We start from the raw sequence: 17,599 nt of genomic DNA, 5'->3' as shown, positions 1-17,599 counted from the left end.
TGACAGATTGAGTTTTAACAGTTGCGATTTGCTAGCGGTGAAAGGGTGATGGTGCTGTGAATGGAAAAGTTTAACCACATATATCTCCCTCCTGACCTTTCCATTCCTGAAGTAGGCTCCTGGAAGCCTGCCTTAAAAAAAAAAAAAACACATTATTAAAATAACATCTTTATAAAAAAACGAATTGAGAACTGAAAAAAGTATTAAACATATAATGTATATCATCTTTAAGGCCCCGCTCAGGAAATCATGGCACCGGTCTAGACACAAACAAACTAGCACTGAACTGTCGTGTATTTATGGAGAATGAGTGGTGTACAACCAAGTCAGCATTGCACAAATCACCACTGACATTTTAGGCGACTGTGGGATGAGACACAGTGTGGCATGAATGCCTAAGTCATGATCACACACAAGACTGTGAGAGCGTGAGGGGAGATGTCTGTAAGGTGGAAGGTTTCCTGAAATGTGTTGTAACGCACGACTTCTACCTGAAAGGAGCATTTTAATTTTATTATGATTAATACTGTCACAGGACTTTTCAGGGTACAGATTGGCCGACACACTGCTGTGAAGCGATAGTGGACTATTGACTTATATTTTCCCTATGACCGCTATCGCTAAAATTTAGAACAACCGTTTTTTTTTTTGTTGTTGTTTTTTAAAAGCTTGTCACGATACCAAATTTTTCAACAATCATTCGTGGACCTGTGGATCAGAACAGGTCTCTGACTGCTTGGGGCTGCGTTTTACGACTTGCATTTAAAACTCCGAATCTGGATCCAATGGGGTTGGCTTTGCGTTAACACTGGGAATTCAGGTTGTAATGTCGCGATCACATGATACTCGGTGTAAATGTTTTTTCATTCTGGCTGGCTCACAAGTGATAAACATGCAGGTAACATCACCTCATGACTTATGGCCATACTGGCATACATTCAAAATGCGTTTAGTATGCGAGTATATTGGTTACATCTATGTTATGGCATGAGACAGGAGAAGGAGGTAGGAGGAGCGCGAGGGTTTTGTTTTTTGTTGGGCTCAGCAAAGGCACTGTTTTAGTGCCTTCTCCACCACAGCTTGTTGTCTTGGCAAACCTTTGACACTAATACCATGTTTGGATCAAGTGTAAGAAAGTGTGGCACGCAAGACAGAGGAGACCACAGTCCTCGACCTAGACGTTAGCAAGTTTCATGAGATGTCTTCAGACGAGCGATATGAACGTCTGGTGATGCACTGGCAGAGCAGCGGCGGGTGTAGTGCTGGGCTGATGGAAGACGAGGTGCCATCACTGGAGGACAACAGTATTTCTTGTAGTCGGCTCAAAGTCTCATCCCATGCCCTGGTGTCGGCCATCTTCTTCCTTCACCACTTTGGGAGGAACTGCGAGTAGTTGACCCCCCTGCTGCTCGTAGAAGAGGATGTAGGCTGGTCTGTGTCGCATCTCCTCAGAGTGCACTTGCTCCGGGTGAAGAAGAGAAAACCGTGGAGGCTGTGACTGATTTGTGAGGGGAACAGGGTTATGTTGTTACCATAGCAGAGATAGTACAACATTTAAGACTGTGATGACATGGATGCCACCACTATGTCCCACTGAAGTCAATCATTTTACAATACTGGGACTAATAATGGAGTCCATATTCTTTTTTAGTTCATTGTAGAGGGCATATGTATGGAAGGGGGAAATTCATACATGCTTCATGACTACACTACAACAAATGACCTTCTGTGCCACGACATCAACAGTCATAAACATTATAGATGTGACTTATGATGGATATGATTCTAAGTGTCTTATGAAGCTCTGAATAGTGATAAATTAGATGGTTGATGAATTATAACACATATAGACTACTATTTCACCGTAATATCCACACCACACAAACACACCACACACACAACAAACACACACACCACACACCCACACACACACATCCACACACATCACAACAACTCGGTGTAGCACTCATAGTATAAATAACAGGTCCATGCCATAAGTTATCCATTGTATGGTGTGAGAAAGTGAAGTAACAGATGATGCATCTATAATAAGCCATGCTTTCATCATAATGTTTCATTGTTGGTGCATTTAAAGAATGTATGCTACTCAATCCAATTATCATTCATATTTCATATATTCAAAGTTAGACTCCTCCATTTGTTGTGGCCTGTTGAATGGGCTTGGCTGTAATAAGTAACTACGATAATTACACGTTGCTTGGTGAAGATTGTTTGTGAGGTCTGTCTGCACAGAAACAGGATCGAGAAATGCATGCAAGCAACACCGAGTATGTGACTTGACGGTAAGTTTGTTCACTGATGTCAACAGATCAACGGATTGAGGCAAAAAAGTCCGCCCATCATCAACTAGATGATTCATATTACCAAGATTTGGTATGAAGAGTACTCTTTATAATGTAGAGCTAGAAAATGAAACCGATCCACAGACTTTTGATTTCTTACACAACATACACCATCCAGATGTTTACAACATAATATAGTTACTGCCACAGGTGACACTACAGTCGTATTTTCGCCAGAGGAGAATTTGAGGATGAGGACCATCAGGTCCTCAGCACAAAAACAACAATCCACTCCAGAGCCACAGCTGTGACGTTACCCTCAACTTTGTTCTTATCTGTGAAGGTTAACACTGACGCTAGCTACTTCCTTTAGGGCGACAAACTCACTGTTAAAGGAACATATGTAACTTTTCTTTAACAGATTTCTACTCCATTTGTGCTCCAGGTACGATCACCCATGAGAAGTACTAATGCTTTACAGCACTTAAGTCACACACCTCCAACTATTTGACTGATTTTAGTGAAACTGGATCCATTTTATGGAGAAAATGTTTTTCTGTTTTCCTCTGATGTCCTCCGGTGGCTTGGGACTGACTTTTAGTCGGTGAGAACCGACGTGGAGCTGGGCTGGACTGCTGTTGGACTAGTAAGTAAAAATATAATAATAATAACGATTGTATTGTAATAATAATTGATGTTTTGGTTGTCCACAACTCCAAAGGGACACTTTTATCTGTGTGTGAGTTGTTTAGTCCAGTTAAGGTGTGCTAGGTGTGAAACATCTTACCTTACAGCTGCTGTCATTGTAAACAGACCATTTATCATTGGGGTTTTTGGCATATGTCACCTAGGGCCTCCTCCCATGATTCCTGAATGCACTGAAGAGAGCAGAAAATGTTGTGAGAGCCATCCAAACCCACTGTATGGTGTGTGTGCTCTGATGTGTTGCTACTTACTGATATTGCATAGGGTTGTAGATGGCGTCCAGACCATGTTGTCTCTGTGCTGTAGCCGTGAGTTGTCGGGGTCCATGCTGCTCTCAGTGCTGCACGTCTGAGCTCAGCCCGTTGCTGTCGCCGTTCATCAGCACCACGTCGCAGTGTGGCTGCTGAGGCGCCCGGTGCCCACACGAGGTCTTGACGTCACCACGTCCCGGATCCGAGAGGACCGGTGCCACGGCCCTGCTGTGCTCCATCTGTGTCTGTGTCCTGTGGTTCGGACTCGGAGTCCAAGGCCTCCCTGCTGTTGGAGAGGCGGTGTCTGCTGCACAACTGAGGCAGGCGTAGCCGGCCTGGCCTGCGACCCCCCTGCCGGTCTTTGGGCTGCCGGGGGTGCTGGTCGGGTGAGAGAGGGTGCTGACCTCTGCTAGAAGCAGGGGAGGCTGTTGAGAAACCACAGGGTTAGATACACTCCCTCTGCACAGGCCCCAACACTGCTCTCTTATATATATTTACACACACTTCTGTCTGTTATGTTCCACATGGGCATGCTCTTAATCATCAAACCCACATAAGGAAAAGAATCTTTAAAAATGTGTTCTGTGCCTCAGAGTGGTTTTTAATAACTAAATCAGGGTTGAATCAACATGTGGCACCTTGGGGAGGTTGCAGAAGCCACGCGGGGCAGAGAGAGATAGAGGACAGGTTATCTTCTCCGATCCTCAGCAGATCCTCGCTCTCACTGCGGGAGTGGAGGCAGTGCTGCCTCCAGGTCTCTGGGAGCCAGGAGGCGCTGGGGCAAAGTTTTTCCCTCGGAACTTGACAATCTTCTGGGACTTATCCCCGCGTCCATTTACAAAACTGAAACGCTTCAGGTGGACGATCTGAAGAAGAGGACGCATTTCACATGTATTGTCCTTGCCGTAACACAGCTGAAAAACCAACATGTCGAGCTCTCCACAAAAAAACTACCCCCGTGAGACCAGAGCTCAGTTAGAAGTGCCACTGACCAGAACTGGTGGCAGCCTCCAGAGGTCCAGCTTCTTGGTGGCAAGCCGGTGTTCTTGCCTTGGAGCAATAGTGAAGCTCGTCCTCGCCCAGCTCTTCCTCGCTGGTGAAGGCCTTCAGACAGCTATCCAAGCTGATGGGCTCAGCCTGGCCCGACGGGACTGCTCCACACTGCAGTGCTCCTCCACGATCTGCAGGGAGACCACGACGCTCATGATACAGTGGACAGTGTGTTCTTCACACCAGGACACCCAAGAGAGGAGACCCAGTACATGTCATTTCTGTATTCTGAATCAGACGTCAGTTATCTGTCAGCTGTATGTGATTCTGTTTTAAGCAGTATTTCTATGCTTTTTCAAAGTTGCAGTCAAGCAGCTTTGACAGTGACTGGCAGCACTAATCTTTGCTGTACACACACCAGCTGACAGGTCACTGCATCCTTTGTCTGATTGAGCATTAAGCAGCTCACTGGGGGACTCTGTGTGGTCAAACTCTGAACTACAGCAGGTTTATTTATCTCCCATTTTACAACATTAAAAACCGTCTGAAGTACAGTGACAGTCGAAAACCTTGACCTAATTTCCAGAAACAGAAAGGTGAAGCTCGCGATAAAGCCAGGTTCAAAATTCTTGATTCGGTTTGTTGACATATTACCAGTCAAAGGTTTTTACAGCCAAAAAAAAAAAAAAAAAAGACTTTTCTCCATGTTTTAATGAATTCAATGTTGTATAAATCGGCCCTGAATGACGTCATGAACCAATTCCTCTGTGCAAAGCATCAGCATATAGACAGGAATCAGAATGATGGTTTGGTGTTAGGTGTCCTTGTTGAGAAATATACAATAAGTTTTTTATGGTTACAACCTTCTGAACTTTATGTTTTAAAAGTGCTACTTTTGGTGAAATCTACAGACACAAACAAAGTCAATGAAACATAAATGTAAATTTTGAGTGCTTTCCCTAGTGTGAAAGAAGACATGATGACAGACCACACTGCCAGTGCATGAGAAACTGCCTGTTTACATTTTCATAGAATGTCCTCTACAACGCTACATTTTACTTTGTCTGGGTGACTTCATCTGCTGTTCTAACCTTGGAGAGAGAGAATATATGTGGTGTGTGTGAGTTTGAGAGAGAGAGAGAGAGAGAGGAGAGAGAGGAGAGAGAGAGAGCGAGAGAGGAGAGGGAGAGAGAGAGGAGAGAGGAGAGAGGAGAGAGAGAGAGTGTGTGTTTTTACCCTCTTCCTGGGCGTCGTGTACCGGAGGTGCAGGGGCGGTGGGGTCCCAGTCCACAGCTATATAAGGCATTTCCTACGAGGCTTCGGTCCTCTGTACACTCTATTGTACAACCTCTACAGAACCTGGAAAATACCACACACACCACACACACCACACACCACACCCCCACACACACACACACACACACACAACACCACCACACACAAACACACACACACACACACACAGAAGATCAGGCAACTTTCACTCTGACCAAAACTAGGATGAAAAGCAAAAATTCGCGTGATGCCCTTGTAAATGATAATGTTAATTCATTTACATGTGACTTGCTGACTTCTGTGTTGTGTTTGTGTGTGTGTGTGTGTGTGTGTGTGTGTGTGTGTGTGTGTGTGTGTGTGTGTGTGTGTGTGTGTGTGTGTGTGTGTGTGTGTATTTCCAGGTTCTGTAGAGGTTGTACAATAGAGTGTACAGAGGACAGAGCCTCTGTAGGAAATGCTTATATAGCTGTGGACTGGGACCCCACCGCCCTGCACCTCCGGTACCAGACCTCCCAGGAGAGGGTAAAAACACACTCTCTCTCTCTCTCCTCATCTCCTCCTTCTCCATCCTCGCTCTCTCTCATCTTCCTCTTCTCTCTCTCTCTTCTCTCCTCTCTCTCTTCAAAACTCACACCAAAACACAACAAACATATATTCTCTCTCTCCAAGGTTAGAAACAGCAGATGAAGTCACCCCAGACAAAGTAAAATGTAGCGTTGTAGAGGACATTCTATGAAAATGTAAACAGGCATGTTTCTCATGCACTGGTCAGTGTGTTCTGTCATCATGTCTTCTTTCACACTAGTGGAAAGCACTCAAAATTTACATTTATGTATTCATTTGACTTTGTTTGTGTCTGTAGATTTCACCAAAAGTTAGCACTTTTAAAACATAAAGTTTCAGAAAGGTTGTAACATAAAAAATTATTTGTATATTATCTCAACAAGGACAACATAACACCAAACCATCCATTCTGATTCCTGTCTATATTCTGATGCTTTGCACAGAGGAATTTGTTCATACGTCATTCAGGCCGATTTATACAACATTGAATTCATTAAAACATGGAGAAAAGTCTTTTTTTTTTTTTTTTTGGCTGTAAAAACCTTTGACTGTAATATGTCAACAAACCGAATCAAGAATTTTGAACCTGGCTTTATCCGAGCTTCACCTTTCTGTTCTGGAAATTAGGTCAAGGTTCTGACTGTCACTGTACTTCAGACGGTTTTAATGTGTAAATCTGGAGATAAATAAACCTGCTGTAGTTCAGAGTTTGACCACACAGAGTCCCCAGTGAGCTGCTTAATGCTCAATCAGACAAAGGATGCAGTGACCTGTCAGCTGGTTTGTGTACAGCAAAGATTAGTGCTGCCAGTCACTGTCAAAGCTGCTTTGACTGCAACTTTGAACAAAGCATAGAAATACTGCTTAAAACAGAACTCACATACAGCTGACAGATAACTGACGTCTGATTCAGAATCAGAATGACAGTACTGGGTCTCCTCTCTTGGGTGTCCTGGTTGTGAAGAACACACTGTCACTGTATCATGAGCGTCGTGGTCTCCCTGCAGATCGTGGAGGAGCACTGCAGTGTGGAGCAGTCCCGTCGGGCCCAGGCTGAGCCCATCAGCTTGGATAGCTGTCTGAAGGCCTTCACCAGCGAGGAAGAGCTGGGCGAGGACGAGCTCTACTATTGCTCCAAGTGCAAGACACACCGGCTTGCCACCAAGAAGCTGGACCTCTGGAGGCTGCCACCAGTTCTGGTCAGTGGCACTTCTAACCTGAGCTCTGGTCTCACGGGGGTAGTTTGTTTTGTGGAGAGCTCGACATGTTGGTTTTTCAGCTGTGTTACTGCAAGGACAATACATGTGAAATGCGTCCTCTTCTTCAGATCGTCCACCTGAAGCGTTTCCAGTTTGTAAATGGACGCTGGATCAAGTCCCAGAAGATTGTCAAGTTCCCGAGGGAAAACTTTGACCCCAGCGCCTTCCTGGCTCCCAGAGACCTGGAGCAGCACTGCCTCCACTCCCGCAGTGAGAGCGAGGATCTGCTGAGGATCGGAGAAGATAACCTGTCCTCTATCTCTGCCCCCGCTGGCTTCTGCAACCTCCCCAAAGGTGCCACATGTTGATTCAACCCTGATTTAGTTATTACAAACCACTCTGAGGCACAGACCACATTTTTAAAGATTCTTTTCCTTTATGTGTTTGATGATTAAGAGCATGCCATGTGGAACATAACAGACAGAAGTGTGTGTATATATATATATAGAGAGAGCAGTGTTGGGCCTGTGCAGAGGGAGTGTATCTAACCCTGTGGTTTCTCAACAGCCTCCCCTGCTTCTAGCAGGAGGTCAGCACCCTCTCTCAGCCGGACCAGCAGCCCCTCCGGCAGCCCAAAGACCGGCAGTGGGGGTCGCAGGCCAGGCCGGCTACGCCTGCCTCAGTTGGGCAGCAGACACCGCCTCTCCAACAGCAGGGAGGCCTTGGACTCCGAGTCCGAACCACAGGACACAGACACAGATGGGAGCACAGCAGGGGCCGTGGCACCGGTCCCTCTCGGATCCGGAGACGTGGTGACGTCAGAGACCTCGTGTGGCACCGAGGCGTCCAGCAGCCACTGCGACGTGGTGCTGATGAACGGCGACAGCAACGGGCTGAGCTCAGACTGCAGCACTGAGAGCAGCATGGACCCCGACAACTCACTGCTACAGCACAGAGACAACATGTGTCTGGACGCCATCTACAACCTCTATGCAATATCAGTAAGTAGCACACATCAGAGTCACACACACACATACACGTGGTTTGGATTGGCTCTCACACATTTCTCTGCTCTCTTCAGTGCCATTCAGGAATCATGGGAGGAGGCCACTATGTGACATATGCCAAAAACCCCAATGATAAATGGTACTGTTACAATGACAGCAGCTGTAAGGTAAGATGTTTCACACCTTAGCACACCTTAACTGACTAAACACTCACACAGATAAAAAGTGTCCCCTTTGGAGTTTGGACAACCAAACATCAATTATTATTACAATACAATCGTTATTATTATTATTATTTTTACTTACTAGTCCAACAGCAGTCAGCCCAGCTCCACGTCGGTTCTCACCGACTAAAAGTCAGTCCCAGAGCCACCGGAGGACATCAGAGGGAAAACAGAAAACATTTTCTCCATAAAATATGATCCAGTTTCACTAAAATCAGTCAAATAGTTGGAGGTGTGTGACTTAGTGCTGTAAAGCATTATGTACTTCTCATGGGTGATCGTACCTGGAGCACAAATGGAGTAGAAATCTGTTAAAGAAAAGTTACATAATGTTCCTTTAACAGTGAGTTTGTCTGCCCTAAAGGAAGTAGCTAGCGTCAGTGTTACCTTCACAGATAAGAACAAAGTTGAGGGTAACGTCAGCAGCTGTGGCTCTGGATTGGATTTTGTGTTTTGTGCTGATGACCTGATGGCGTCCTCATCCTCAAATTCTCCTCTGGCTAAAATACGACTGTAGTGTCACCTGTGGCAGTAACTTATTATGTTGTAAACATCTGGATGGTGTTATGTTGTAAAGAAATCACAGTCTGTGATCAGGTTTATTTTCTAGCTCTACACTGATAAACTGAGATACTTCATTACCAAGTCTTGGTAATATGAATCATCAGTTGATGATGGAGCGGACTTTTTGCCTCAATCCGTTGATCTGTTGAATCAGTGAACAACTTACCGTCATGTCACATACTCGGTGATTGCATGCATATTTTCTGATCCTGTTTCATGTGAGACAGACCTCACAACAAGCTCACAAAGCTAACGTTAATTATCGTAGTTACTATTACAGCAAGCCAATTCAACAGGCCACAACAAATGAGGAGTCTAACTTTGAATATATGAAATATTGAATATTAATTGATTGATGTAGCATACATTCTTTAAATGCACCAACAATGAAACATTATGATGAAGCATGGATTATTATAGATGCATCAATCTGTACTTCACTTTACTCAACACATACAATGATAACTTATGGCATGGACTGTTATTGTATACTATGAGTGCTTACTACAGTTGATTGTTGAGGTGTGTGTGTGTGTGTGTGTGTGTGTGTGTGTGTGTGTGTGTGTGTGTGTGTGTGTATTGGTGAATATAGGTAGTTATAATGTGTTATAATCAGTCAACCTCTAATTTATCACTAGTCAAGAGCTTCCATAAGACACTTGAAGTCATAATTCATCATAAGTCACATCTATAATGCTTTATGACTGTTGATGTAGTGCATCAGAAGGCATTATGTGTGAGTGTAGTCATGAAGCATTATGAATTCCCCCTTCATAAATGTGCCCCTCTAAATGAACTAAAAAAGAACATGACTCCATTATTATGTCCAGTATTTGAAAATGATTGACTTCAGTGACATCTAGTGGTGGATCCATGTCATCACATGTCTTAAATGTTTTACTATCTCTGCTATTGTAACAACACATAACCCTGTCCCCTTCACAAGATCAGTCACATGACCTCCACGTGTTTTCTCTTCTTCACCAGGAAGTGCACTCTGAGGAGATCGACACAGACTCAGCCTACATCCTCTTCTACGAGCAGCAGGGGGTCAACTACTCGCAGTTCCTCCCAAAGGTTGACGGCAAGAAGATGGCCGACACCAGTAGCATGGATGAAGACTTTGAGTCCGACTACAAGAAATACTGTGTCCTCCAGTGATGGCACCTCGTCTTCCATCAGCCCAGCACTACACCCGCCGCTGCTCTGAGCAGGCAGCACCAGACGTTCAGATCTGCTCCGCTCTGAAGAATTCTCATAAACTGCTAACGGCTAGAGTCGGACTGTGTCTCTCTGTCTTGCGTCGCAGCACTTTCTACACTTGATCGCAAAACATGGATTAGTGCAAAGGTTTGCCAAGACAACAAAGCTGTGGTGAAAGCACTAAACAGGTGCACTTTGCTGAGCCCAACAAAACAAACCCCTCCGCCGCCTCCTCCTCCTTCTCCTTCTCATGCCATAACATACATGTAACATATACCTGCATACTAAACGCATTTCTGAATGTATGCCAGTATGGCCATAAGTCATGAAGTGATGTTACTCTGCATTTATCACTTGTGAAGCCAGAATGAAAAAAACATTTACACCCGGAGTTATCATGTGATCCGAGCATTACCACACTAATTCCAGGTGTTAACGCAAAGCCAACCATTGGATCCAGATTGAGTTTTAAATGCCAAGTGTTAACGCAGCCCAAGAGTCAGAGCACCTGTGTCTGATGCCACAGGTCAACGTGATGTTGAAAATTTGGATATCGTGACAAGCTTTAAAAAAACAAACAAAAAAAAAAACGGTTGTCTAAAGATTTTATTAGCGATAGTGTCACTAGGGAAAATATAAGTCATATGCTACCTCATCGCTTCACGCAGTGTGTCGGCCAACTGTACCCTAGAAAGTCTGTGACAGTATTAATAATAATAATAATTAAAATGCTTCCTTTCAGCGTAGAAGTCGTGGTTACACACATTTCAGGAAACCTTCCCCTTCAGAAATCTCCCCTCACGCTCTCACAGGTCTTGGTGTGGACATGAAATTAGGCATTCATGCCACAACTGTGTCTCATCCCACAGCTGCCAAAATGTCAGTGGTGATTTGTGCAATGCTGACTTGTGTGTACACATAACTTCTCCAAAAATACACGAACAGCTTCAGTGTGAGTCTTGGTGTGTTTAGGACAGGTGCCATGATTTAAAAAGAGAGGGGCTTAAAGGATGATATACATTATATGTTTAATACTTTTTTCAGTTCTCAAATGCGTTGTTTTATAAAAGATTTATTTTAATGTGATTTTTTTTTTTTTAAGGCAGGCTTCAGGAGCTACTTCAGGAATGGGAAGGGTCAGGAATGGAGATATATGTGGTTAAACTTTCCTTCACAGCACCATCACACCTTTCACCTGCTGCAATTCTCAACTGTTTAAACTCATCTGTCACACTCATGTTCTCACCCTCCCCAATGAGATGCAAGAAATGGTTGCAGTCACTTAATCGTAGTAACAAATTGATTTTACCTGTCATTTTAACATTCTATTAATTAAAGAGTAACTTAAGAGTAGTCACAGCTGGACACATAATGGTTAGTTTAAAAAGAAACGCATCAAAATGGATCCTGGAAAATCAGATATTGTCTTTTAAATTCCACACATTGGTCTTTCTGGTCAAAACCATAGACTGTATAAAACATGGATGTAGTCTCCATGACGTCACCCACAGGTTTCTGAATAGCAGTGAAGCTCAGTGTAGTGGCTCTCTCAGTACTGCCTCTGCTGGCTCCCAAATATTTCACAAATGGTCAAAGAGGTTGATCGTGTGTGGAGCTGAGGTGGGCTGAATGGTGGCATTCACCTGTCAATCAAAGCGGCCACACTCTTAGTTCAGCATAACTTTAAGCCTTATTTTTAATGTGAACAGGTGAGTTGTATATAAATTCACCCTCAGTACATTTGTCGAGGAAACGAACAAGGAAATTAGCTACATAGACCAAAACAGTTTTTGTACCAGGCTGTAAACATGTTTATTTCTGCTGTGAAGTTGGACATTTGAACATGGGGACTTAAGGAGACTGACTCACTTCTGGAGCCAGACTCAAATGGCTTCTTGAGGAACTGCAGTTTTTGGCACTTCCTCGTTGGTTTCATTCGGCAGGCACAGAGGTTACCACTTAGTCAAAAACCATGCCACCTAGATTACCCACAGTGCACACGACACATTTGTCAGAGTTCACACAGTTCCCTCTGGAACCACAAACTGCTTCGTACAACTGTACAGTACAGCTAAACAGATTTTTATGTGTGAGTTCCTCTTTAACACCAGGCTGTTGTTTCCTGCGCTTAGTTGCCCCCAACCACACTGTCACAGTGTCCTGAAGTACACAAGTACATCACTGCAGCCAAGAGAAACCATTGAGGTTCAGTCAAAACCAGATCTTCAGGGGCTGTTAAGTTACTCTTTAAAAGTCACTCAACACGTCAACGTTCCCATACATCAGGTGCTCTTGTGCATCTTGTGGCACCCTGCTAAATATCTGTGGAGGCTTCACTAACACTTTCCAAATCGAAGTGACCTGGACTTAGAGATGATTTACCCCCCAAAGTGGGTTAATCTGGTCCTAAAGGGTACCACAGACCCAGTCATTTCCTACATGGGAGGTATATGCAACCATTCAAGTCACTGGAAGGTTTCTGGAAATGATGATGTCATTTAGTGCCAAATTATTCCATGTCCAGTTAGTTCTGAGTGTAATTTGGCAAAACACAAGGAAACATTTCAAGAAAGAAATTTGGGTTGTATGAGGAAGCTTCAGTCCCCGTACATAGATCCTCTGATATCAGACGTTGAAGTTGAGAGTTACAGTCTGTGTCTGGACTCTTGTCAGAGCTGTAAGAGTAACGGCGTCACTGCATTTGCTAAATATTGCTTTCATGTGAATATAAACTGTTCCTCATTTTATCTGACGGTTTGGCTGCTTGATGTGTTTGAGGTTAGTTTGGAGACGAACAAACAAATTCACGTTTGTCCGTGTGGCGCTCCTCCACCTCCTGCGTGGGGCTCGGTCTAATCACTGTGAACAGACAGAAGACGGTCTAGCGGCTCCTCCACAATCCTCCACTTTGTCTTTGAGATCACAGGAGATGAATCTCTGTGCTCAGCCCCTTTATTTTAGCTGCTGTATTTATGAGAAGGCGTCATCGTGGATGTATTTGGAGAGATATTTGTCACTGAATGAAAGTTTATTTTTCTTTGCAGAGTACATTTGTTGAACAAATGGAAACGTACAGATGAGTGCTATTTATGTTTGCTTGCTCGGCTCTTTTCCTTTCTCCTTCCCTCCGCCCTCCTGCCTGTACCGAGCTGTCCAGTTTGTGTCATGTTGGAAGCATCGTCACGTGGCTCAAAGGGAAGATCTTCCTGACGTTTTGTAGTGTTTGCTTCACGCTTTAACGGTGCAATAGCTGTCAATGTTTTTTTTAATTTGGGCTGTGTTCCTTCAAACGACTACTTGTGTGATGCTAAGCTTACCACACTTGTAGCTTAAAGTGTATTCACAAAAATACAATTTCAAGTAGGGGTTAATTTCAGCACAATTTTTTTTCCTAATCCAGGAACAAATATGTTCTGCCCGAAAGAACTGAACTCAAATGCTGAAATTGGGCAAACTTCTCATCCTGTGAACAACAGGGATGATATCGTAAGCCCCTCCCACTCACCACAAACCCCGCCCACCCCACCCCCCTCCCCTGAGAAGAATAGTTTGGAGTGTGGACTGGCAGTGCAATCTACTACTGAGCTGTCTGTCAGTGTCTGTAGCCTCTTTTTATTTAAGTTCATTTCTGTCCGATCTGAACCAGAGTTGTTAATTTAAAGAACTTTTTTTGTAACGTGTTTGTTGAAAGAAAGTGACATTGCACTGACATGAAAACATGTACATATAAAAAAAAATGTGTTTTGTAAATAAGCCAATGAAAACTATGTATTTGAATATGAAACTGTACAAAATACTGTACTTGTAGTTGTATATGGAGTGATACCGTTGATCTGTAACAAAATACCCAAGCAACAAATTAAATTCTGCAGAAGAAATGACGACACCAGACTCAACCCTGTTTTTATTTGTATCTACAGAACATTGTTCAGTTCTAATTTGCTGCAGTATGCTGATCACTTTTACTAAATTTGTATATTTAAAAATGCTGTCACTTGGTGTAGTCACCACCTTTGCTTAGCATACATGTTTAGGCTAAAAGCACTTTAAAGTCCCCATGAAGTCATAATTAAAGTGTTGAAATGTTTTTCTCACATCTGTCCTCTGTCCAGCATCTGGACCAACACTGACACAAAGTCATGTTTTCAGTATGTTCAGGTATTCTACATGGTGTTTTAGAGTTTGTCATTTCCTCATAAACCATAAAAAGTTGTTGATGATGTCATCCTGCACTCAGGGGCGTGTACTAATTTTACATCCAATGAAACAAAATGAAAATATGACTTTTAAGTAAAGTTGGAGTTTGACTAATTCAGCCTTCCTGAATCCTCTTTCAGAAGAAATACGATTCATGCAGACTTCACATTATAAGACATCTCCACTGAAATGCTTTTTATTTTTTTATTTGACATTTCTGTAAATGTGCCAGAATTAGATTTATCTGACTACACGTGAAAAATAGCCTGGACAGATGTTACAAAGTCACCTTAAACACAGAACATACACACAGTCATACAAAGAGATCATGTATAAACATGAAGAACAATCATAAAAAGCAAAGCAAATATTAATGTTAGTAGAAACATCAATCAGATCACCCTCAGATACTATTTAAACATTCAACATAGAGGCCCATAATGCTAATGCACATACGAAACTGTACAATGATTGGAATGAAAGGTAATAGAAATATTGACTTAGTAAGGTATCCTTGTTATACACTGACTGAAACATAAAAGCATGCATAAAACACTTGGAAAACTACCCTTCTCCAGGGCATTTAGGGGGCTCCATTTACAGAATATGGCAGAAATGGAATATCATATTTATAACAATATTTTTACAGGTGAATAATAATAAAGAGTCCACCATGTTTAACCACCATGTTTCTACAGCAGCCCAGAATGGACAAACTAATACTGACTCTACATGGGGTGTTTCATGCATGTTTCATGGTCACCATATTTTTTCCTCCAAGCTAGGAAGGACAGGGTGATGTGAGAGGGTTGCAATCAGCAACTGCAGCGCAGTTGAAGCAGCACATCAGTGGTGGTAATGAGGAGGCAAGCGTCACCTTCCACTGTTGATCCCGCTGGTTCCGGGGGTTGGTGCACTAAACTAAGATAGTGAACATGTTGCCATGCTGGCAGCATTTAGCTTCGTCTAAACACGGCTTCACAGAGCTCGTAGCATCCTTCCTCTTTGTAAAGTGTTGCTGCAGTGAGCCTGTCTGCACATGAAAGATGTAACCACACGCAGGGTCTCTGCAGAAACTTCCCAGAAGTGAACTCTGCAACTGAAACAGACCTTTCTATCCTCCGCACCATGTGACAGACCTTTTCTTCACCTCTTATCTAGTCCTGACTGACATGTCTGTCCATGAAGATTTACATTATTGTTACATTTCAAGCATTGGGCCTCAGAGACTGGCTGGCTTACCCGTCAAAGTTTAATACATTAAAAATGTATAATGAGCTTATACATTTGAGGCATTTATAACCAGTACATTAAACCACCCAGCAGCTGTAAAGCAGGTAAAATTAGCTCCACCTCAAGCAGCTACATTAAAATGCATCAGCAATGTGAATCTATAGATTAAACATCAGCATCTCCTTTTTTTTAAAATACATCTTCACTGTGAGAGTGAGTCTTGAAGAGGGAGTTGATTGACCACAGTTGAGTGTTCATTGTATTGGTGCAGAATTTCATGGAGGGTGTGAAACATGTCATGCAGCTCAAACCACTTGCTGCTTCTGTTCGTTTCCTCTGCTTATGTTGTGGTTGACACGCGATGAGAGCTTCTGCTGCTGACAACACCGACAAGGCTGGAGGTTTCCACAACACATGGTTGAATTCATGAGGGCTTACGGACTTTTAGGCAGCTCCAAAGTGAATAAAAACCCAGAATAGAGCCACGCGGAACACTTCAACTCAAAGGCTGATCAGTCAACCAAGAATGGACTTGAAACTGGTGTTCATGAGAACACACAGGTAAGGCTGATTTAGGATGAAACTCTGTTATGAAGTCTAAGTGAGGAAAAATATTCATGTTTTTAATCATCAGTTTGAAAGTTATTTGTGACTAAACCTCAGTATCCTTCCTGCTCAGCCTCTCTTGATCACTAATCAACTAAAATTTCACCCTCCAGCCTGAGGTGACGTTCTTTGACCCAAATCACCTTCGTTTACCAGCCCTTGTTGACACAATGTTTGATAATTGCTCCTCCTGTCCGTGTCCAGGTGGTCTCCCAGATCCCCAAGGTAAGACTTTACATCAGTTGTGTTCACACTGTGACACGCTGCGGGATCAGGTTGGAGCTGACTGTTTTGGTTCTGTCACGTCTTTCAGGTTGGACCCTGGGTGTGCTTCCCTCCATCCTCATAGCGCTCCTCTCCTTAATCATCCTGGTGCTCACACTGCTGGGGGCTGCATGTCTCAAAAAGTAAGAGGCTGAACATTTTTTAAAAAAGTGGATGATCTGTCCTCAGAGTCATTAGATTTTTTTTATGCAGGTTTATCGCCTGAAGAGGATCATATTCAAGACTAACTCTACAGATTATTTTTATTATCATCGGTTTCAGTTAAAGAAGACTCAGAACTTTAGTTTTCACAGCAGAATAAACTCGTCTGAGCAGGTAGCAGATCTATGAAAAGCAAAATTGTATTTTTTGATCCATCTAACAACAACAAGCATTGTGCTCTTTTCCTGCTCAGTGGTCCTCGTGATCATGTCTGATCTATATTTTAACTTGTTTTTTTTTTTAAGATTATTTTTTTGGCTTTTTATGATAGGACAGCTGAAGATAGACAGGAAGCAGGGGGCAGAGAGAGTGACATGCACTAAAGGGCCATCCGATGCGGGATTCGAACCGGGGCCGGCTGCAGCGAGGACTGTAGCCTCTTACACACGGGGCGGCCACTTAACCCACTACGCTACTGACCGCCTCCAACTTGTTTTTTATATTAAATCACTATCAATTAATCACTCTCATTGAATTCACAGGCACTATATAAATCTGAAATTGACATTTATGACCTTGATCGATCCTTAGAGCCAGCAGCAGGTTTTGGTTTGGAGTGTCTCAATAATTTCATTTCATTTCATTGATGTCCTAAAATGTGCAAGACGAACTCTCATCAAAATGTCCATGTGGATAACATTTCCACTTGCCTCTGTCGTATATATTGAGATCAGCACTAGTTAGCATATGTTAGCATGCACAGACACATTGCCTATTTTAACTTTTGTTTTGCAGGTGAATATATTTTTCTATTTTATTTTCAGCTGCCTTGCAGAAACCTTTCTCCCTTTT

The 17,599-nt window shown here is 43.1% G+C and overlaps 1 protein-coding gene and 1 long non-coding RNA gene across 2 annotated transcripts in view; both read left to right on the top strand.

Moving 5' to 3' along the window:
- Positions 1–1,393, top strand: part of LOC113744759 (ubiquitin carboxyl-terminal hydrolase 32-like) — a gene marked incomplete at its 5' end in the record, with an annotated part of 32,013 nt that extends 30,620 nt beyond the window's left edge. Inside the window, one exon of the mRNA XM_027275701.1 lies at positions 1,151–1,393. Coding sequence (XP_027131502.1) covers positions 1,151–1,393 — 243 coding nt within the window. The remainder of the gene's footprint in view (positions 1–1,150) is intronic.
- A 14,658-nt stretch (positions 1,394–16,051) lies between these two features.
- Positions 16,052–17,137, top strand: LOC113744760 (uncharacterized). Its single transcript, XR_003461803.1, has 4 exons — positions 16,052–16,276; positions 16,435–16,546; positions 16,635–16,728; positions 17,079–17,137. It is a non-coding gene; the product is annotated as an uncharacterized LOC113744760 (long non-coding RNA).
- The last annotated feature ends 462 nt before the right edge of the window (positions 17,138–17,599 follow it).

The sequence above is a fragment of the Larimichthys crocea genome, unplaced genomic scaffold (assembly GCF_000972845.2).
Source record: "Larimichthys crocea isolate SSNF unplaced genomic scaffold, L_crocea_2.0 scaffold151, whole genome shotgun sequence".
In the NCBI taxonomy this organism is placed as follows: domain Eukaryota; kingdom Metazoa; phylum Chordata; class Actinopteri; family Sciaenidae; genus Larimichthys; species Larimichthys crocea.
The sequence above is the reverse complement of the archived record's forward strand: the minus strand, read 5'-3'. Positions and strand labels throughout refer to the sequence as shown.